This window comes from Canis aureus, chromosome 5, assembly GCF_053574225.1.
Source record: "Canis aureus isolate CA01 chromosome 5, VMU_Caureus_v.1.0, whole genome shotgun sequence".
Lineage (NCBI taxonomy): Eukaryota > Metazoa > Chordata > Mammalia > Carnivora > Canidae > Canis > Canis aureus.
The window spans coordinates 35,521,523-35,544,152 of NC_135615.1; the positions used below are offsets into that span (position 1 = coordinate 35,521,523).

The 22,630-nt window shown below is 47.7% G+C and overlaps 3 protein-coding genes across 15 annotated transcripts in view; 1 reads left to right on the forward strand and 2 right to left on the reverse strand.

The window, feature by feature from the left end:
* The window catches only part of DNAJC18 (DnaJ heat shock protein family (Hsp40) member C18), a 32,021-nt gene extending 28,959 nt beyond the window's left edge, over positions 1-3,062 (reverse strand). For 4 of the 8 annotated variants that reach the window (XR_013379586.1, XM_077897420.1, XM_077897421.1 and 1 more), the window contains exons 1-2: positions 2,894-3,059; positions 2,284-2,378 (exon numbers count right to left, since the gene is read on the reverse strand). The gene's annotated coding sequence lies outside the window, so the exon portion shown is untranslated. Of the gene's footprint in view, positions 1-2,283; positions 2,379-2,893 lie in introns of all 8 variants that reach the window. The other 4 variants (XM_077897416.1, XM_077897419.1, XM_077897422.1 and 1 more) reach the window with 3 other exon arrangements.
* Positions 1,885-21,127, forward strand: SMIM33 (small integral membrane protein 33). Of its 2 annotated transcripts, none has more exons than XM_077897472.1 (2): positions 1,885-2,048; positions 20,531-21,127. In XM_077897472.1, the coding sequence occupies exons 1-2, from the start codon at positions 2,028-2,030 to the stop codon at positions 20,918-20,920; spliced, it is 411 nt and encodes a 136-aa protein (XP_077753598.1). In that variant the 5' UTR covers positions 1,885-2,027; the 3' UTR covers positions 20,921-21,127. The 2 variants fall into 2 exon arrangements, with proteins under 2 accessions (XP_077753598.1, XP_077753599.1); XM_077897473.1 differs by lacking the exon at positions 1,885-2,048 and adding an exon at positions 18,568-18,695.
* On the reverse strand, positions 5,295-13,623 carry ECSCR (endothelial cell surface expressed chemotaxis and apoptosis regulator). Of its 5 annotated transcripts, XM_077897463.1 has the most exons (9): positions 13,466-13,623; positions 10,263-10,307; positions 9,914-9,964; positions 9,717-9,776; positions 7,544-7,657; positions 7,041-7,139; positions 6,777-6,813; positions 5,807-5,903; positions 5,295-5,637 (listed from the first exon to the last, which is right to left on the reverse strand). In XM_077897463.1, exons 1-9 carry the CDS (start codon positions 13,524-13,526, stop codon positions 5,629-5,631), a joined length of 573 nt encoding a protein of 190 aa, XP_077753589.1. In that variant the 5' UTR covers positions 13,527-13,623; the 3' UTR covers positions 5,295-5,628. The 5 variants fall into 5 exon arrangements, with proteins under 5 accessions (XP_077753589.1, XP_077753592.1, XP_077753594.1 ...); XM_077897466.1 differs by lacking the exon at positions 9,914-9,964; XM_077897468.1 differs by lacking the exon at positions 7,544-7,657.
* Positions 21,128-22,630: the final 1,503 nt, after the last annotated feature.

Consider the following 22,630-nt stretch of genomic DNA (forward strand, 5'->3'; position numbering starts at 1 on the left):
ATAAAATAAATAAAATAAAATAAAATATATGCTAATGCCAGTCCTGTGCTAAATGTATGTTAGGTCCTGGAGGCTGAGAGATGGGTTTTGGGGTTTTCGAACTCAATCCTGAAATTTTAAGAACCAAGAAAATAGAAAAGTGCAGTAGATTTGTGTAGTCAGAGGACAGTCTGGGTATGTCCCTATTTGTCTAGCTGCTCTGGCACAAACATCATTAGAGGGATCTCTAGGATTCAGGGGTAGAGAAAGAAGAGAGGGACAGGCATTGGAGCCAGCATTAAAGTCCCTATCTTAAAAAAAATAAAATAAAGTCACTATCTTTGCTATTCCTTACCCTTCATCCATCCCATCATCCATCCCATCCTACTCCAGGGCACCTCTCAGACTTTTCTCTTCCATTCCACCCCACTCATTTCTGTGGCCCATTCCCTTGTTTTCTGAAGGTCCTACAAAAATTAGTAAAAGGGAAGTGAAATATTCCTGCATTTTCCCACTCAGGTCTGCATGGGGTCTAGCAAAGAATAAAAGATTTTCATAATGTTCTTACTGACTCATGCCTGAGGGTGAATTGGGATGGCCAAAGATCAGTTTCATAAGTGAAAAATGATCAATTCATCCCAAAATGAAAAATTACTTGGGATCTTACTGGAAAACCAAATCAGTATGCCAACAATGGTATCAAGAAGCAGTTACTTAGGCATTTGGGGCAGGACTGGGAGATGATCAGCCCAAGACACAAATTGAAATAGTAAAACCCTCCAGTTGTATGCAGTTCTATCCCTTCCCTGCAGTCAGTGGTGGTCGTAGGATATATGAGCACAGAAGGCTGGATCCTAAAGAAGTCACTTGTGTTCAATAGACAAGGGACCTGATCAGGGATATACATCAGGTGATTGAATATAAGAAGGCAGTTTATTCAGTTTGGGAAAAGTAGACAGACTGCTCTAAAATATGGACCAAGGAAGGTGGGGTATGCCTTAGAGTCTAGGGGCATAGGCTAAGGTCTAGAGGTACTCAGAGATGTCAGAGTACTATTGAAGTTAGAGGTATCTGGTTGAGAGTAGGGGCACTAGAGCACTGTGGAGAGTAATAGGATTGAGAAGGGATACTATGAATTCTGGAGCTACTTAGGAGTACAGTCCAAGTTCAAGAATGCTGAAAAGAATGGGGGAAGCTGCAGCCCTTTGGAAATGTCTGGTACCTCAACAACCTTTTCCATCATACTCACTCCTCACTTTTTTTTTTTTAAGAAAGTTCTTTTTTTTTTCTTTAATTTTTATTTATTTATGATAGTCACACACAGAGAGAGAGAGAGGCAGAGACATAGGCAGAGGGAGAAGCAGGCTCCATGCACCGGGAGCCTGACGTGGGATTCGATCCCGGGTCTCTAGGATCGCGCCTTGGGCCAAAGGCAGGCGCCAAACCGCTGCGCCACCCAGAGATCCCTCGTCACTTTTTTTTTAGAAGACTCATTTACTCCTAGATCCGTAAAAAATGTCTCATCATGGTAACCTTCTTAGATATGCCAGCAAATATACCCTTTAGCTCATTTACACCTCAACACTACTAGATGAATGTTTCTATGACTGTATCACTAGGACTTACTTAGAACTCCAAACCTCAACATTTAGAACACTTCTGTGCCAGTTTTGGCTTGAGTATACCAACTACTCAACAAAGCAATTCCCACTATCTTTTTTTTTTTTTTTTTTTTTTATGATAGTCACACAGAGAGAGAGAGAGAGAGGCAGAGACATAGGCAGAAGGAGAAGCAGGCTCCATGCACCGGGAGCCCGACGTGGGATTCGATCCCGGGTCTCCAGGATCGCGCTCTGGGCCAAAGGCAGGCGCCAAACCGCTGCGCCACCCAGGGATCCCGCAATTCCCACTATCAAATTCAGTCTCTGTGTTTGGTAAAAGAGGAAGCTTTGGGTTCAGAAGGTTCAGGATGGAGGTGCCTGGAGAAAGTAAGCAGGTGAGGAAGCATCTGGGAAGGAAATAAGACAAGAGAACTTGGAATCTCTGAGATGGTTCTCAAGGAGAAGGAGGTAAGTGTAGAAAGAAGTTCAAAGAGGTGATAAAGGATGTCCACAAATCCAGAGGGAGACCGCTAAGCAGCATCACATAATGTTTTCCAACAGATCTAATAGAGTTGATTAGTACTAGTCTAGCTTTAGGAAATTAAGCGCATGAACTAAGCCAAAAAGCCTGCAATGATCCTTCATCTGCTAAACCATTTTACTGAGAGCTTGCCTCAAATTTCTATCAGTTTTCTCTACTTACTTTTAGAAATATTTGTTGAACTGTAGTAAATTTTTGCTGGTGACACCGAGGTTTGCCTTGTGCTCTATATGATTGAGATGCTGCACCATCTACTCCTGGAAGAAAGATACTGAGTAAATGATCCCTCTGTCCCACTGGGCCTGTGTGCCTGAGCTGATTTGTTGGTTGCTCTCCCATAAGATGGGGGAAGAAGCAAAAGAAGGATACTCTATAGGAACCACCCCACACCACCACCTGTTCCTGCGTTGGGGCCTGTGTTAGAATAGGGAAGAAGTTGTCTTGTAAATGGCCACCATCCTGTTGTCTAGACATCAAGGAAGAGATACAGTCTCAGGGAAGTTGCAAAAGCTGCTGAAGGCTACACTCAGATTTCCTACAAGAGGTGGGTTCTTGTATTTGCATAAATAGTAAGATCCTCTAGCAGAACTCCTTCTAATATAGTTTGCTAGAGAATTAAGTTAATCTATCCTTGACTCCTTCTCAAAGGATAGCTGTTTAACAATAGGAAAACCAACATGGCTAGTGTAGAACTGCAATGCTGGTTTCTGGGTAAAATCCATTTAATCTCATATTAATACCAGTTCACACCCTTTTTCCCACATATAAATACCTTATGACTAACAGCTCATATTTGCAGGACATTGTCCAGAGTCAGGGGGAAGCTTATGGCCTTAGAATGGAGATATCAACTGAGTTATCTAGAGTGAACCTCATGTTCTTGACCTAATTAGTCCAGTATGATAAGCAGGTGAGCTAAGTACCCATGGCACCCAGAATAACAAGAACAATTCAGATAGAATCCAGTACTTCTAGACATTGTTATGTCACCTGAAGAGTTCTATCCCAATGATGGAATTTTTTTTTTTTTTTTTTGTACTGGAACTGGCTAGGAAATCATGTGCTTTTTGCAGTGTGGCTTGAATAAACGTATCTGATTTGTTTTTTGTTTTTTTTTTAATGCTATAGAATTTTAGTGGTACCTGGGTGGCTCAGTCTATTAAGCATCTGTCTTTGGCTTAAGTCACGATTCCAGGGTCCTGAGATCAAGCCCACATTGGGCTCCCGGCTCAGCGGGGAGCTTGCTTCTCCCTCTCCCTCTGCCCTTCCCCCCTACTTGTGCTCTCTCACTCACTCAAATAAATAAATTCTTTTTAAAAATGCTATAGTAGGGGGATCCCTGGGTGGCGCAGCGGTTTGGCACCTGCCTTTGGCCCAGGGCGCGATCCTGGAGATCCGGGATCGAATCCCATGTCGGGCTCCCGGTGCATGGAGCCTGCTTCTCCCTCTGCCTGTGTCTCTGCCTCTCTCTCTCATTGTGTGCCTATCATAAATAAATAAAAAATTTTTTAAAATGCTATAGTAGGTGTCTAGATGGTTTGGGCGGTTGGGCATCTGCCTTTGGCTAGGGTCATGATCTTGGGGTCCTGGGATCAAGCCCCATATTGGATTCCTTGCTTGGTGGGTAGCCTGCTTCTCCTTCTCCCTCTGTAGCTCCCTCTGCTTGTGCTAGTTCTCTCTCTCTCTCTCTCAAATGAATAAATAAAATCTTTAAAAAAAAACAAATAAATTTTAAAATGCTGTAATATTTTTTTAATGCTGTAGTATTGCTATTATAGGTTGGAAATAGACTCTGAGACTCTGAGATTTGCATGCTGAAAGTTTATTTGGTGAATGCTCCTGGGAACAAGAGCTGTGAGGAGTAAGGGAAGCAGGATTGGGGAAAGGGGAAATTGAGGCAAGAGGTCCAGGTCTTTATCCCATCCCCACCAGTCATCAACCAGCTACGAGCCCTCAGGAGACAATGCTCCTTTTTTTTCCCTTCCTTCCTTCCTTCCTTCCTTCCTTCCTTCCTTCCTTCCTTCCTTCCTTCCTTCCTTCCTTCCTTTCTCTCTCTCTCTCTCTCTTAAACTTTAGCAGCCAACACTCCTAACAGCTGGGGAAACAGTGAGTTGACCTTGAAGTGGAATCTGAGTGGGGATATTTGACATTATCTGCTGCAATTGCCAACTAGTACTTTTACTTCCCAAGTTTTTATGGCCTCTGATGTGCTGGGCACCGTGTACCAAATAGAGCTACAGACATCTAATCACAACTAGATTTTAAGCCTTGCCCTAGAAGATTTTAGAATCCAGTAGGTTTCTTCAGTCCACTTGAATAGTTACAATGAAACGGAGAGGGTAAAGTTTTTTGTCCTAGGCTTTCTCTATCATATCACCTTGCAAAGTCTAAATCCAGAAGCAAATAGCATGTTGTCGCACATTGTTTTAGAATGGGTCATCTCCTTATAATCTGAACTGCCAGCTAGCAGGTATTTATAAAGTTAACCCCTCTGTGCAGACACACATAGATGACTCTTCCACCGAATTTTCCCCAACCAAGATTCACTTCCAAACCAGTGTCATAATGGAGATTTCTAAGAAAATTGGTAACTGCTTTCTTTTCCTCTTTCCCTTTAAAAGACTTTACAGTGTTTGTCCCCCTTTGTTCTATTTCTAGGACACAAAGATTATAGCTGTATGGGGTAAAGGGGGTGGGTTTTGCCTTAGGAAATTACAGACCTACCCTTGTTCCAAACCTTCCCAGTGTTATTCTCACAGCTAGGACCAAAGTGAGAAATGTCAACCCTGGGGCAGAGAGAAGACATTTGCCTTCATATTACTCAGCCCTCACCGCTGGACTTCCCTAGTCAGCATGCATCGTGCCTCTCATGTTCTCACTCTTCAGGTTCAAAACTTCTTTACTGGTGAAGATTGGTTAGTGTTTACAGCTCCCTTTCTCTCTCTTCTCTTGAAGTGATTAGTCACTCAGGACCACATTCCTCCTTAAAAATCCAGGTGAACTGAGGCAGACCTGACAAAATGTTTAGTCTACCTCACAGGTTTCTCAGAGAGCTCCCTCAGAGGCAGAAACTTTGATCCATGCCTTGCCCAGGAAAGGAGGCCCCACAGCTCCTAGAACACTGTTAACAAATATGCACAAGAGCACAGACCTTAAAAGAAATTAGACTGTCGGCCAGAAAATAATTTTAATGCAAAGTAGCAAGGGCCACTCCATTTTATCATTTCCTTGCTCTTGCTCTACAGACTCTTCCTTCCTGTGACTGTGAGCAGGTGAGAGGAACAGGCTGTGTTTCTCGAGTGGCTGCCCATATGGGAAGGAGTCTCTCATACTGGTAGCTTGCTCCTAGATCTGGGGTAATGCTAGTGTCCTTTAGATCTTGGAGTAAAAGTGAAATAATAAAATAATTTATATGTGGCTCGTGCATCTACTGATCCCATCGCCTTCCTCTTTATAGTCACAGGGCAGCTGCATCATCCTTGGATCCATGGGGACCCAACATTGCTTCTAAAGAACCTGCAAAATAAATACGTCATGAAAAAGGGTGAACTTCTTAGCAGTAGTAGGCTAGAGAAGATGAGAGCAGAGCCTGGCTGGATCTTTGATAGTATCACCTTTCTGGTTAAGGGATTAGAATCTGAAGCTAAAAGGAGGAGAAGGTAGAAAGGAACCAGGAAAAAATGACCTTCTCTGCGGTGGGGCATCCTTTGCTGTTATTCATGTTGATATTCTTCATAGAGATCAGGGTGATGCTGTCTTTCTCTCCGTTGGCTGTGGAGCAGCTAGGGGAAGGATAGGAACATGGTTGAACAATGAAGAACAGAAGTCAATATAGTGGTTAAATAACTGTGGGGCAAAGTGTTGGAACCTCGAACTTTGTTTCTATTAAACCTGTAATTTGGCGATGGACTCTAATGAAATGGGAGTGTGCTTTGAAGCCCAAAAAACTTCTATTTAAATCTTAGTTTTACTATTTGCTACTTATGTGATCTTGCCCAAGTTACAACCTCTTCCAAATCTCATTTTTTTCAAATGTACAGAATGCAGTATTATCTGCCTGGAAGGATTGCTGTAAGGATTTGAGATAATATTATAAAATACCTGCCATAGTACCTGGCATATACAAGATGCTCCTTAACTTAGTGTTTTCTTATTTAATGGGGTATAATAGAGGGGGTCCTGGGTGGTTCATTTGATTAAGTGTCTGACTCTTGGTTTCAGCTCAGGTCACGATCTCAGGATTGTGGTATCAAGCCCTGCCTCAGGCTCTGCACTCAGAGGGGAGACTGCTTAGGTTTTCCTCTTTCTCTCTCCCTCCCCCAGCCCCTTTCTCTTTCTCTAAAATAAATCAATAAAATCTTTTTTTAAAAAGAGGGGCATATTAGCATCTGAATTCCTACACTTTTCAAGAGGGGGTTATAGAGGCTTAGCCCTCAGGCTGAAGAGTTCCATTCATCTCCTGTCACTTGATTGTTTCCTGTTAGGGTCACCCCTGTCCCACCCATCCCTAACCCTGGCCTTGCTGGTGGCTGTCAAGATTCCATGCATGCTTATGCAAGCGTGTGCGCAGAAGGCAGGAAGTAGCAGTTCTTTGTTGGAGTAGGTGCTGAGAGGTCAGAGAGATGATTTCTCCCTTATGCCTCTGACAGTCTTACCTTTCAGATAACCCCGAACTCCCAGGTTTCTGGGGATCTGTAAAACATCCAAAGACACAGACTGGGGGGAGGGTCACATGCTATACCTCAGAAGACCAACCTGTTCCTCAAAGCCCACCCAAGTGGACTACCCTCCCATTTCATCAGTGGTGCTTATGAGCCATTCTTTTCCTGCACTCCAGGCTGGGTGTCAGTCCCAAAATCTAGCTCTTGGTCTCTTAGCAAAGAGGGACAATGTGGGACCCCAAGTGGAAGGGCATGTACCTTCAGACTCCTTGTTCTTCCGACACTTAAACCTTAGACTGACCACACTGACTAGGATGATCACCACAACCACTAGGATGACAATGAAGCTGATAACACCTGGACAGGGAGAATGGGGTAAAGGAGAAGCAAAGGAGGGGTCAGAGAGGGGCCAGAAGAGTCCAAATTCCCTTCCCAGCCAAGTGCCGTGTAGATAGACTCTGAGAGCAGAGTGAATTCCCCTTCTCCGCTGGATGAATGAATTCTCAGCCTGCTACCCCTGGTGAGAGCGAGCTCCACAGCCCTGTCCCACCCTCCTATAAGAGCATGGAACCCGGCAGAGCCCAGAAGAGTTGACTGGAGGCCCAGTGGAAGCGCCTTCCTACCAGGGCCTTCTTCATCAACCAAGCCCTCCTACAACAAATAAATAGGTGAGATTTAAACTCGTGTTTCTGGAGCCAGAGTATAAGTTAGTTCAGGGGTGGGGTCTCCTGCCACTCTCCCCATCTTCTCCTCTCTCTTACCAAATGCAGCCACAGTGAGCACCGTCTCTGACGTGGGGCTGGGCAAAATGGTTGAGTCTTCTCTTATCCTCAGGCTCATGGTGGTTGATATGAGAGTAATATTTTGAGAAGTGTCTGAAGTGGAGTGGGGATGGGTACGTCAATGAAGGGACTGGCATAGCCCACCAGAGACATGGCTAGCTCCCTCCCACTTCCCCGGGTAAAGAACTACAGAAGGAGGGCACCTGGGTGGCTCAGTGGTTAAGCGTGAGCCTTTGACTCAGGTCGTGATCCCAGGGTCCTGGGATCGAGTCCCACATTGGGCTCCCCGCAGGGAGCCTGCTTCTCCCTCTGCCTATGTCTCTGCCTCTCTCTGTGTGTCTCTTTGCTGTTAAACAAAATCTTAAAAATCTGTTAGCTGAGAAAACAAAATCTTAAAAAGAAAAAAAAAAAAAAAGAACTGCAGAAGGAGCTAATGCCCTACAAAAAGGACTTCCTCCTTGCCACTCAGACCAGATCTCATTAGGACGGAGGTTGGAACTGGGTGATGTGGGATGAGGTGAATTGCATTGCTGGTTGCTCATGTTATTAGCTCCAGGGGACTCCAAAAAGTTCAAAATGCTTCTCCTATTATTCTCTTCCCACCATCCCCTTGGGGCTCATTTATGCTCTAGAGATAGGGAGCCGGACTGGGCAAGGTAGAGCCATCTGTGTTTTGCCAAGGGTTGAAGTGGGAGGAAAAAAGCCCCTGGATGTTTATCCCTAGGCACTGATTTAATAAGCCAGGCTGCCAGTTAAGGGGCACCAGTTTCTAGCCCTCTTAAAAAGTAGTATGATTACCCATCTCTTCCCTTCTTCAACTCTTTTTTTTTTTCTTTTTTTTTTAAGATTTTGTTTTTAAGTAATCTCAACACCCAACACAGGGCTTGAACTTGTAACCCTGAGATCAAAAGTCACAGCTCCACCGACTGAGTCAGCCAGGCACCCCCTCTTCCACTCATTGTACTGCAAGTTTGATTGCTATCCATTTCCTTATCTGTACCTGCACTGCCAAATAAGTCTTCGAGTCTAAAAAAAAATCTCAGAGCCAAGGGGTAGGATAAGAGGAAGGGTCAGGGTGCTCTTCACTGAGAGTACAGGCAGGACATACCACTGCTCCTTGGGATAGCTGGACCTATGCCATGAAACAGCAGGGCTAGGATGGAAGTGGCCACTCCCTCCCAGCTCTCTCCCCACACTGGCACATGAAGGTCAGCCTGCCCCGAAAAGCATATAGTCCTGGCCAAACCCCTTCTGCCTCCCTTTCCATCATTTTGGGTTCTCCCTCTCCCTTCCCCCTCCGTGATTTTATCAGTCCCGAGTCTAGGCTTCTTTTACCTTCACTGTGACCAGGCCCAAGGCTGTGTCTCTACTTCCTACCAACCTTCTCTCATTCCCAAACCAGGCTGCCACTGATGTGGATCCTGGTCCCTGAGATGCCTCACTGTGGGACAGAATCTGGGCCTCCTGACGAGGTGGAGAAGGACCCCAACCACAAATGACCTAGTGTTCTTGATCCTCAGCCCCACATATTCACTAGGTTGTGCTGTGTCCTTCTGTGGCTGGGGCTGAGTCATGCCCACCAGGGACTGGGGTTGACCATCCATGGTGCTTGTGCTCAGTGTCCCGGGTTTAATGGTTACCGCGAGGACCTGTGAGGCCCTCTCTGGAGCTGCTGCGGATTAGGAAGCATGGGTGGGCCTGCTCAGGGCTTCAGCCAGTATGTACACGGGGGTTCTCTTTAGTCCAAAATCTTCCTTTTCTTTACTGCTTTCAATTCCAGAAGGAGCCATATTTTCTTTTCCCTTTGGGACCTTACCGATACAGTTACATCTGCCTAGAATATACGCGCTACCACCCTCCAACCCACAGTCTTCATCTGGTTAACTCTTGGGCCTCCACTTCCAAGGTCACTCACTCTAACATGTCTTCCCTGACTCCCAAGTCTGAAGTGGCCTGCATCAGTCTCTGCTCCTCCGGCACCTTCTCTTCATGCTTATCACATCCCTTCCCACCCTGCTTTGTAGTTGGCAATGTGAGGTCCCATTTACTTGTGTGTTTCCCTACTAGTCTATATTCTTCTGTAGGGCAGAAACTGTGCCTGCTTCCCACTGGGCCCTCCCCAGAGGGCATCTGGATCTGAGCAGCAGAGTACCTGGGGTCCCAGCACTGGCCGGAGAGCTTGAGCTTCTGGGCTCTGAGGAAGAGCTATTTCCTGTAAGGACAGAGGCAGGAAGAGGTAGAGGGGGGAAGGTTTGGTGATACCACACTCCCTCATCCAACTGAGAACCCTTGGGTTCCAAGCAGATCTGAAGGGCTAGGTGGGGGCAGGGACTGGCCACACTCACTCACCTGTATTGGAAGAAAGTGGTTCTGTGATCAGACTTGGTTTGCCAAAGGCTCCTGAAACAAATCATCTGAGGCTGAGGGTCACTGCTTTCTATTACTCTATCTCCTTCTCTTCTTCCCTTGTAACTAGAGTTTTCTAGTCTTTCTCCCTGCCACCCCCACCCTCAGCCATTCATCTTACTCCTCTTTGAAAGCACGTGAGACGGGGTCAAGCTGAAATAGTCCTGAGAAGAGCTCAGCCTTCCATGTCCTGAGAGCTCAGGCCCCAGCCCTAATCACCTGAGATCTGGTCTTGCCTTTCCTAAGCTGCCAGGTCACCATACCAGAGTAGGCGCTATGTGTTTGCTCTTACCCTGAAACCGAGATGTCTGCATCGTCATGGGCTGGGAGTGGTGGCCTGCCAGAGAAAGCAGAACACTTTGACTAGCTTGGTGAGTCTCTTGTCCAGTGCAGAGCCCACAGAAGATCCTAGGCTCTCCAAACCTTCCATGTTGGAAGGCAGACACACTTGGCAGAGGGCTGAAGAATGTGGCTCTGGCTCACAGTGCTAGCTTCCTCTGAAACTAGCACTCAATAGTACCATCACCACCACCTCGTGGTTCAGTGTGCCAGAGTCCTTTCCTGACTCTTTAGTCCCATGTGTATTTTATACCAACCTGCCTTGAGGTCAGGGGAAGGTTATTTCAAACTAGTGATTTGTCCAAGGACAGAGGGCCAGTAACCTGCGACGTCTAGATAAGGACCTTGGACTCCAGGTTCTTGCTATCCTACCACTGAGCCCCTCATTTTCCCCTGTGAATATTGTCATCTTGGTTCTGCCCCAAGGGAAGAGGATGGAAAGATGTGGTGAATAAAATGAGGTTATGGATTGGGGTAGGTATCTGAGCTGTCTCTCTGCCCCGCTCCAGCTGGAAGTACGGGTGCACACAGCAAGTAAGTTCTGAGGAACATGTAGGAGCCAGGGCAGCTCTAGAACAAGCAGCCAATCTTATTTTCATAGGCAGAGGCTGCTTCCGACATGGCCGTGGTTGACCAAACCCAGGGAGGAGCCAGTTACGGGGAGGCCCCTATCAGAAGCCCTCAGTGGCTTTTTTGTACATCCACGTATGTGCATGTGGGTCTCTGTGCAGATGTGTATGTGTGCTTGTGTGCCTGTATGTGAGGCCCCTGTGTGTGTGGGACCTGAAAGGTCAGGTTGTGTTTGCTCATTTTCCACAATGAAATCATTCTTGAAACCTGTGAACAATGTGAAAGGAAAACAACGTGGGGAAGTGGAGCCGCCCAGCTGGGTTCCCGTCCCTCTGCCACTGCTGAGACTGTAGCCTCTGGCCTGGCGCTTGGACTCCCAGGCTCCCATCAACACGGAGGTCCCAAGCCTGGGCAAGGGTGAGCAGAGGTGGCTGGGGCCAGGGCCCTCCCAGCCTGTGGTAGCCTGGCGGCCTGTTTATTTTCCTTAACTACTGCCTTCCTCCATGGGGATATCACTTGGATGGGGTAGAATTAACGGTTTCCAAACCCAAGCTCGCCTAAACCCTGGCTGTGTTTTTCCAAGTCACCCTGTCTCTGGTAGCCCCACCCTCTCACTGGGTGGGGCGTCAGAGGGGGATTAAAACTAGTAGGGACCCAAGGCTAGAGAGCAATCTGCCCAGCTGAAAATGACCCTGAAAGAACATTTCAAGGCACATCCTGACAACACCTCTCAGTAATTGATGAAGCACGTCTTAGGTACCGTCTGAGCTCTATCAGGTTGTCACATTAGCTCTTCATGGATGAACACAATGCACTGCCTTCTGGCAGGTGTGGAAACAAAACCAGTGTTTTAGAAAGAGTTCCAAAGCCACAGGCTCTAAGCTCCAGTACCCTGTTCTCTGTCTTCTGGCCCTATCCTCCTACCAGAAATTTCTGTTAGCAGTAGATTCTTCTGTGAGTAGATGAGGGACTTTGGGAACATCTGTTTCTGCAAGCCAGGGTTCTTCTGACCCCTGGGCCTGTAGACACCCCAAGAACCCTGGCCACATGAGATTTCTGATTTTCCTGTCTCCTCTCCCTAATCCCTACCTGCTTCATTACCTTCCAGCCTCTCCCTTCTTCCTCTCTACCACCTCTGTCCCTTATTTTCCTCAGCAGCAGAATTTAGTAGTTTAAAAATCACAGTTTTTGGAGTCTGACAGGTATGAGTTCAAGTCCTGACTCTACCACTTACATTCTGACTTGGGCCTTAGTTTTTCCTCTTCTTTAAAACACAAATGACTTACATACCTCATAAGTGGTTGCGAGGATAAGAAAATTCGTATAAAGCACTTAACTCAGTGCCTGACAGTCCATGCTCAATAAATGCTAGACATCCTCCAAGTCTCTGTGTATCCAAGTCAAGTCACCTTGTAGGCCTGAATCACCTCAAAAAGGGTTCCTCAAGGGAGACAGTAAGCGTGCTGAGATATCAGGATGAGAGATGAGGAAACTCAAAGGGTAACCGTGGCTTATGTAGAGTTTATACAGGGCACCATGAGCCCTGCCACTTGCCTGGGACAGTGCCCCTCATGAGGCTCCCCTTTAATGTCCTTCTCTGCCACTTCTGAGGTTTCTACCACAGCCTAGTCCCCGAGCCCCGGATCAAACCTGTGACTCTGTCCTCCGGGGGTGGGGTAGGGATGGGAATGGGGTGAGCAATCAGAGTTTTACTCCCAGCCCATGGGCTTCTAGAGAAAGTCTGACCTCTCCAAGGGACGGAGTATTAGAACTCAGGCTTTCTACCCCCACCAAGGGAGGGCCTTCCTCTGTCCGCATCCAAGCACTTGGTATGAGCAGGCTCCTAAGTCTCCAACAGAGGACTGCTGGAGAGTGACATGGGAGTAGGGAAGGGATGAGCAAACGGAAGTTGCTGCCCTGTGAGTCAGAATCTCCTGGATTTCTCATGGTTCCCAGCAACCGCTCCCTAATTAGAGGACTCCTGAGCTGCTTCACCCTTCCTTGGCTCCCAGAATCTGGTCTCAGAGGGGCTGTTTCCAGGCATCTCCTCTGGATGCCTTCTCATCCAGCCCCTCAGGTGAGGATGCTGTATACATCCTCTCTGGTAGATAGTTCTTTGTACCTAACCTGAGTCTCTCTTGCTGTGATTTGAGCTTCAAGTCAACATTTGGAATTCCCAGGTTGTTACTCCTCGTATGAAAGAAGAGTCAGGATCATCTGTAAAGCCCAAGGAGCAGACAATTTTGTGCCAGAACACCCTGGAAGGAGCTCTCTGGCCTCAGTCTCACACCAAGATGGTGGCTTCCCGCATTTCAGGAGGTCAGACTGTGGAGGCCCCAGTTCACCCTGGAAATGTTCCCACAAAAGGGTTTAGCCACGTCTCAACTTCACCTTCGCTCAGTAATGGCCACCCTTCCCCCCACACCATTTCAGCTGGTTCTCTTCATCAGAAGGCTCTGGAATTTCCCTTGGGCACAGGCCTGGATGAAGAGCATGTGCCTCCCACTCTGTGAAGGAGGGACAGGCGCCCAGGACCGCCAGTGGCGGGAGAGGAAGTGCTGAGGCAGGGTGGCAAGTGCCTCTTACCTTGGAGCAGGAGGAAGCCAAGGATCGCCCCGCACAGCCGCGCCGCTCTGACGGTGCCCATGTCAGCTGGGTCTGTGGCGGGCAGGCAGCAGCTCCGCGGTGGCTCTGTCCATAGTGGAGAAGAGAGAGGGAGTGCTGGGGCGGGGTGTGGGGTGGGGGCTCGCTCTCCAGGAGCTTCCTGTCAAAGAATAGAAGGAAACAGATTGGGCCTGGCTCTAGGGGCCCTGCTCAGCCAGCAGCCCAGATGAGGATGTAAAGCTGGAGCAGTGTGACTGTGCCTGGGGCTCTGCCCTGCCTGGGCTAGCGCCACAGTGGGGTCCTCCAGGGCCTTTCCACAAAGACCAGTGATGGCAACGGGGTCCGTGCCCCCCTCTCTGCCCCTCTGAGGGGTCCATCAGCTTCCTCCGCACACTGTCTGGAGGCTTTTGGAAATTTACCTGAAGTCGAACTCCAATCTCTCCCCATACTATTTCAGACCAGGTCCTCGTCTCCCAAGATGAACTCTGAAGCTCAGCCCACCAGCCATCCATGCTCTGTAGACTCTGAATGCTTCACGTTCCTCTCCACTCCCAGGGTCCCAATGCAGATGGGACTTCCAGCATTTTTCGGGGAGGCCTTACAAACGTTGTTTTTGTTTGCTTGTTTTTAAGTAATCTCTACAACCACATGGGTCCGGCTCGAATTTACAAGCTTGAGATCAAGAGTCACAAGCTCCACTGACAGAGCCCACCAGGCACCCCTATTGTTATTCTTAACAATTCTTAATGTTAGCAGGGCCATATTCCCTCCCAAGGCTCTAGAGGACAATCTGTTCCTTGTTCTTTCCAGCTTCCAGTGTCTGTTGGACATTCCTTGGCTTGTGGCCACATCACTTCAATCTTTGCCTCTATCTGCACATCACCTTCTCCTCTGTGTGTCTCTTACAAGGACACTTGTCATTGAATCTAGTGACCATCTGGATAATCCAGGATGACCTCCTTGTCCCTAAATCCTTAGCTTAGTTACATCTGAGAAGACTGGTTTTCCACATCAAGTTAATATTCACAGGTTCTGGGGACTAAGATACGGACATACTTTTGTGGGGGCCACCGTTCAGCCACTATGGCTAGCTTTCCCCACTTTAAAGGTCCTCTTTTCACCTTTATAATTAAGTACTTATTTGCAAATAAGTACTTCGAATTCTGTAAATATTACACATTACAATAATTTATTATTTTGATGCACAGATTGTCCCCATTTTGGTCACTGGGAGTCCCTTTGAGCTGGCTTTTGTGTCCTGTTGACATGGCTCCATCATTCTTTGAGGATTTTCTTACTTTCTGGAGTAACAAGATGTTCCATGTTCATCCCATGCCAACTTTGAGATTGGCTGTTTCTCCAAAGGAGCCCCAGTTCCTTTTAGTGGCAAATGGCATTGAGAAATGGAGATCCAGGCAGTGGGGGTGCTCATTGCTACTATGACGTAGCTTCTCTAAGGCCCTTTCCTCTCTTTTTAAATTTTATTTTATGTATTTTATTTTTAAAAGATTTTATTTTATTTTTATTTTATTTTTAAAAGATTTTATTTATTTATTTGACAGAGAGAGAGAGAGCACAAAAAGAGGACTGGCGGGCAGAGAGAGGAGAAGCAGATCCCTCGAGGAGCAGGGAGCCAGATGTGGCACTTGATCCCAGGACCCTGGAATCATGACCTGAGCAGAAGGCAGATGCTAAACTGACTGAGCCACCCAGGTGCCCCTCTGTCCTTCTCTCTCTTTTTTAAAGATTTTATTTATTTATTCCTGAGAGACACAGAGAGAGAGAGAGAGAGAGAGGCAGAGACACAGGCAGAGGGACAAACAGGCTCCATGCAGGGAGCCCAATGAGGGACTGGAACCCAGGACCCCAGGATCACGCCCTGGGCTGAAGGCGGTGCTAAACCACTGAGCCACCTGGGCTGCCCAATAAAATTTATTTTTTTTAAGATTTTTTTTTGAAATTTATTTATTCACGAGAGACACAGAGAGAGAGAGAGAGGCAGAGACACAGGCAGAAGGAGAAGCAGGATTCCTTCAGGGAGCCCAATGTGGTACTCGATCCCAGGACCCTGGGATCATGACCTGACCCGAAGGCAAATGCTCAACTGCTGAACCACCCAGGTGTCCCTATTTATTTTAGAAAGAGAATGCATATGGTGGGGTGAAGTGGGGGAGGAGAGAGACAAGCTGACTCCACACTGGGAGCTTCATCCCAGGATTCTGAGTTCATGAACTGAGCCAAAACCAAAAGTCAGACGCTCAACCCACTGTGCCACCTAGGCGCTCCTCATGGTGATCATTTTTAACGGCAACGTTTTTACTGTTCTGTGGTCTATTTAACCACTACCCACCCACCTTGGGAATTGGAAAAGAGAAATGACCCCAGTGCACAGAACTGAGTCAGGGCCCTCCATCCCGGAAGGCTGAATGTGGGGAGGACCCCAGAGTCTTTTCATCTGTGGTTCCCACGCCTAAACATTGAAAGCCAGGACTTCTCCTCTGAAATAAGAGTAGATTTTTTTAAAGTTTTTATTTATTTATTCATGAGAGACAGAGAGAGAGAGAGAGAGAGAGAGAGAGGCAGAGACACAGGCAGAGGGAGAAGCAGCCTCCATGCAGGGAGCACAACGTGGGACTCGATCCTGGGACTTCAGGATCAGGCCCTGAGCTGAAGGTGGCGCTAAACCACTGAGCCACCAGGCTGCCCAAGAGCAGATTTTTTATCATTTTAGAACCTGAACGCCTCCAAGAGGCTCCATTACAACAAAAAGCCAAAAAGAGACTGAGAGGATAAGTCACTGAACATTTGTCATGGCTCAGAAGTGCCATCCCCACAGGTGAAGGTTATGGCTTACAAACCTAAGGACCCGGTTGGGGTGGAGGGATTCTTTCAGTTTCCAGTTTGATTCAGTAACCTTTGTCCAGCACCTGCTGTGTGGTACCAAGCCCCATGATAGACTCTGGAACACAGACAGGAGTGCTTTGATGGGGTTCTGAGGCTAGGAAGAAAAATGAGCACTCACCCACCTGTATATAAGACAAAGTGTGGCAAATGTCAGGAACGAGGTAAAAAACATCCTGATATAGCGTTTAAGCAAAAGAGAGCAAGCTACCTCAGTCTAGTGGGCTGAAGAATATATTCCTGGCACAGGTGACACTTGAACTAAGCCATAAAAGATGGTTAAGGTTTAGATGGTGGGAATAAGGGAAGGGCAGCTCAGAAGAGTGAGCATAGAGATGGAAAAGTAAAGGAAGGCTGGAATAATAGTCTAGTCCCCAAAGTTCCACCCACTTATCCTTTCTGAGGCCTTTTAGGAGATAGATCCAAGATTTATGAGGGAGGGAAAGGGGAGATTGCCATCAGCAGGAGCAGGAATTGGGCTTTTGGACTCAGGGACTGGAGCTTCAGTGGTGGTGCTTATGAGAACAATGGGACATGTGTCTTTAGGGGCAGGAACCAAACAGCAGTGACTAAAGCTTTTCACTGTGGCAGAACCCATATTCCTTCTGGCTGAAGTCTAAGTAAACCAATGTGGGACGTCCAGAGCCTTGGGTATCATTGACAGGTAGGGGATCAGCCTCCTAGCTGGATTCAAGACCAGCCAGCCTACAAGGCCAGGTCAGCAGCCCAGTAACCTGGGCTTAAGTGAGCTTGGAGATCTGAGTGAAGTCCCTGAACGTCAGAGTGTGGAGCAGCTTGGCTGATGGACAAGGAATCAAAGGGCTACATGTTGCCTCCTGAGATCAAGCTACTGGATGAGTGAAGTTCCCAGAGGTCTCCTGGTCTCTAGACTGTAATGGAGGGTGGTACACGCAGAGCAAGGGACAAAATGAGGGATGGCTGGTTGCATGGAGTTAGTTGAGACCAAAAATTATAAATTTATAAAATTTATAAAACCAAAAACTATCCTTTATGAACTCTCCAGTTAGAGGAGAAACTGCTGGGTGCTTTTTTTTTTTTTTTTTAAGGTTGTAATTATTTATTCATGAGACAGAGAGAGAGAGAGAGAGAGAGAGAGAGAGAGGCAGAGACACAGGCAGAGGGAGAAGCAGGCTCCCTATGGGAGCCTGATGCAGGACTTGATCCTAGGATCCCAGGATCAGGACCTAGCCAAAGGCAAACGCTCAGCCACTGAGCCACCCAGGTGCCCCTGGTGAGAGCTTTTTAAAAATATTTTATTTTTAAGTAATCTCTACACCCAACATGGGGCTCAAACTTACAACCCTGAGATCAAGAGCCACATGCTGTATTGATAGAACCAGCTAGGTGCTCCTGGTGGGCACTTTTTGTGACTTTAACACATTGAAGCACACACATTCTCAAATGAAGCTACCTTCAGACAAATGCAAAGAGACATATAAAATTAATATTTATAATAACCAAAGAGGAAAAAATCCAAAGAGAAAAAAATATACCTTGCATGGGAATGATAAATGTCATATTCAACAAAATGGTTAGAAGGAGGGGAGAGGTCAAAAAATGGGGCTCCTATTTTATTTGTAATATTTCATTTCCTAAAATTTTTGAAATAGGGCACCTGGGTGGCTCAGCCAGTTAAGCATCTGCCTTCAACTCAGGTCATGATCCCAGAGTCCTGGGATGGAGCAGGGAGCCTGCTTCTCCCTCTCTCTCTGCCTGCCACTCTCCCTGCTTGCATGCACTCTGTCAAGTAAATAAATAAAATCTTTAAAAAAAAAAATTTTTTTTAAATAAGTGTGACAAACTATTAAGATGGACAGAGCTGGTGGCTGGGCCAAACAGATTTAGTATATTATAGTCTACACTTCCAGTGTGTTTGAGAAACTGCACTAATAAAAAAACAGTAACTTCAGGAAATCAGTTGGGGTGAGGAGTCATCATGTCATGGTAGAGAGTGGGGCGGGGTGAGATGGCTCACAAGGTGTGTAGGACCTGCTGGAGGAGGAGTAGGCAGGCAGACTCAGGCTTCTGAAGCTAGCAGGAAGCATAACAGGAGGTGCCATATCAAGGTCCAAACACATTTAAGGGAGAGCTAGGCCCAGGGGAGTCCCAGTACTCACGGAAGTGAAAGCGCGGGGAGAGACATTGAGTGTGTGTGCAGAGGGTGTGTGCCTGGTAAAGCCCCATAGACGTGGCAGCTCCCGGTAGGGCCCATGCTGGGGCAGCAGGCTCTTCTTCACTGGCTGGCCACCTGTCCCCCGGGGAGCCTTGCACCAGGCAGAGGATGCACCAGGTAGACTCTTGGCTCACCCCCCTCCTGATAGGCTGTCTGACTCTGCAGGGACCCCCAAGCCTTTCACCAGCCTGAGCTTCCCTTTTTCCCCTGCTCATCCGGAGCTGCTTCCCCACCCCTGCCCCAGGAGCTCTGTGACCTGGGCCCCAGAGAGCCTTAGACTTTTAACTGGGGGTGGCTATTGGGCTTTCTACATGCAAAGGGACAGTGGGGTTGGGACGGGGTAGACAGTGTGACTGAGAAAACTAAAGGGAGAGTATTCTGGATAGCCTTCCTTGGACCCTAGTTGTTTTCTTTTGGGGAGGGCCAGGCTGATGGCTCCAGGTTAGGGGAGAGGTTCCACCCGCAGTGGTCCAGCTGGGGAAGGGAAGGCTAGAGAGAAAAGCTTTCTTGAGCCTGTGGTGACCTCCTCAGCCAGCTCTGGCATTTACACTTTGGAGGTTTGCTACCTTCATTGGCAATCCATCCCACCCCTACTCAACAGTTAGCAGACTGGAGACAGACAGACGTTACCCCCAGCTTCTGGCTGGGACCCCAAAAGAGGCAGAGACTGGCATGGGTTCTCCTCAATCCAGCCAGGAATCAGCACTGGGCACCCCCTTTCCTCCAGGTCCAGATCCTGGGACCCCGAAAAAGATCATATCTTTTGGGATGAGGTATCCCTTTGTTTCACCCCAAGCTTTGCGAGTTCCTGCCCCATTTTTCTTTCTCCCTCCCCCAGGGTACCACCCCTCCACCTTCTGTGGAGTTGAGGGTGGTGGGAACCTCAGATGCTCCACACAATGATTCCCTTTCCCCAGGACTTGAAAAAACAGCGGCTCACTGCCCACTGGCCAAGACGCGGGACAGCAGCCCCTAGTGTGCTCAGATTCCTGACCTAGGATATATTCTCTATTTAGGAATTTTACTGGAGGTCTGGGAAGACAGAGCAGGGGGAGGGGACAGGCTTGGGGCGAGGGGAGTCTATATGCCAGACTGGAAGGAAGCCTTTCTCCGTTGCTTTCTGAATGACTTTGTTTCCTTTGCTTCTTTTTTCTCTGTCTCTCTGTACCTATTTCACTCCTGGCTCTTTCTTTTCTTTTTTAATTTTATTTATTTATTCATAAGAGACACACAGAGAGAGGCAGAGACACAGGCAGAGGGAGAAGGAGGCTCCCTGCAGGGAGTCCAATGCATGACTTGATCCCAGGACCCCAGGATCATGCCCTGAGCCGAAGGCAGATAGATGTTCAACCTCTGAGCCACTCAGGCGTCCCTCCTGGCTCTTTCTTTATCTCTCTCTTTTTCTTTCTATTCTTGGCTTTGTTTTTGTTTTTCTTTAAAATTTTATTTATTTATTTATTTATTTATTTATTTATTTATTTATTTATTTGAAAGAGAGATAGCAAGAGAGAGCAGGAGAAGGGGGGAGGTGGAAGGGGAGTCAGGCTCCCTGCTGAGCCGTCCTTCTCCATCTCAGAACAGGACCACAACCTCAGCTGAAGGCAGACACTCAACCAACTCAGCCACCCAGGTGCCCCTTGGCTTTGTCTTTTTCTCCATCTCTCTGTATCCCCCACCGGCCCCCAACCATGTCTGTCTTTTTCTTTTATTCTTTCTTCCTACATGCAGGTATTGGGGGGGGGGGTAATGGGTTTTTTGCTATGTTTGTGTTAATCTGTATGTTTCTCTGTCTCTCCATCTCTTCGCTCTGTCTCTCTCTCTTTTTTGTCTATGTTTCTCTCTCTCTCGGTTCCCTTTGGGCATCTGTCTCCATCTTGCTCTTTTTCTATGTGTACATAACAGACCACGTACATTCTATGTCACCCTCTCTCTCTCTGCCACTCTCTTACCAGGCTGGCCACCATCCCTGGTCTTCTCCAGCTGTGAACAGCTCAGCAGGGCAGGAGCCACAGAAGCAACTCCCAGAGGTGCTTGGTGGGGCCTGGGGACCACCTCTAGGGGACGGGCTGCCCCTGCTCACCATCATTGTTGCTGCCTTTGTCCTGCTGGCAGTCTGTATTGTGGTGGCTGTCCACTTTGGGCCAAGACTACATCAGGGCCATGCCACTCTCCCTACAGAGCCACAAGCCCCAAAGCCGGAGGACGGCATCTACCTCATCCACTGGCGAATACTGGGTCCCCAGGACAATCATGAAGATGCCCAGCAGGAACCTCCTGCCTCTGGCTCCTGCCTTGTGCCAGATGGACCTAGGCTCAGCGTGGATGAAGTCACTTATCTGTAGGAGGGAGACTTTGAAAAGTTGGACTGACCTGTCTCAGAACAAGAAAACAGACAGAGAATTAGGGCAAAAGCAAATTAGGATCTGGACATCAGAGCTTTGGAAGCTCACATGGACTCAGCTGGAGCTGCTCTCTCTGCAGAGTATTTATAGAGAAAGCCCTGATGTGGACAGGAGAAATAAAAGAAGTGTGAAGGCTTTGCCTGGAAACATGCTACTGTGAGCATTCCCAGTGCCCAAAGCTGCCCTAACAAAGCTACTCCCTCCTTTTTAGGGACCATCAGATCCCTGACCCTCCTTTACCAAGTCCTTACCTCCTCCTCTTCTCACCCTTAATCTCCTTTGCTTTTGTTGTCAACATGAGTCCAGCTTGCAAGATCCCACCACCCACCCCACCCCTGTGCGTGGATGTCAGTATCCTTGTAGACGTCCTACCCCCAAAGCCCCCAGGTCCTGTGAGGGAGAGCCAAAGCAAAGAACCCAGGGGTCTGCCTTCTCCACTACTCAGGGAGAGAAGGAAAATCTGTTGCCTTTCACCGATTGAAAGACATCCCTTTGACTATTGGGGTCTATGCCTCATCAGCAACTTCCAAGACCCAAGCACCAATCATAATCATAATCATATCTAAATTGCTTTTGAATGCCTCCTTCTATGTTGAGGAAAGACTTTGTCTTGCCTTCCCCAGATGAAATGGGGGGAATTTGGAGGCTTTCATTCCCAGAAGTTATTACACCACCACCCCCCATTTCGGTGTATATGCGCTGGTTGGAACTATCCTAAAAATTATCCCATGACATTTCCCAAATCCAGAGCCTCCTAACTGGTGGGAAAACGTGAAAGGAAAAGAAGCTCCAAGAAGCTTGTCTAAGGGAAGGAAAGAGTAAGGAGAAGGTTTACCGGGGTGGGGGGGGCATGGAGGTTGGTAAGATGCAGGAAGGCAGAGCTGAGCCTCCCGGTGGCTCTCTGGAAAGGCACCCTTTCCCTGACACCTGATGTGTAGTCAAGAATGTGCAGACTGGCATTTCTGGAGGGATCTCTGGGTTCTTCACCCTGGGGAGCACCTGAGAACAATAGATGCACCCTGGTACTGCCCTTGGTGACACCCTGGCACAGTCAGGAAGGCAAGGATAACAGACCATGAAGAGGAACACAGGTGGAGATTGTAATGTATACGCAGGACTGGCCTGCCTGCTCTGGGACTGGTGAGAGGCAACTGTAATGTTAATGGCTACTCCTTCTTGTGGTCCAGCTCTATGCTGGGTACCCCACTCATCTGTGAACCTGTGAATATTATAGTGTTTGCTCCTCGTCACAGTCTTTGGGGGAGTCTTTGACCATAACATGGTCACTGTTATTACCATGTTACACTGGAGGATATTGGGATACACAGGTGGACACAAGTACTGAGTGGTGAAGTTAGGAGAATGAACCTGAGCTGTCAGGCTCCACAGCCTAAGCACCAAGTTGGGGGCTAGATGGGTGGGGGATGATCATTTTGGAAAGGCTTTTGATTCTGCCCTGGTTTCTAGGTACAGGAATGATTGATGTAATGTGAGAGGAGCCTCAGGCCTTCGGGGCAGAATGGCTGGGACAGCTGTGAAGATGAGGAGACTGTGTCCCCCTTTCCTCCTTAGGCTCCGTCATCCTTGGAGGCAGTTGGTTCTTTCCAGCAAATGTGTGTCTGTCTGTTGAGCCTTTCTCCACAGTAATGC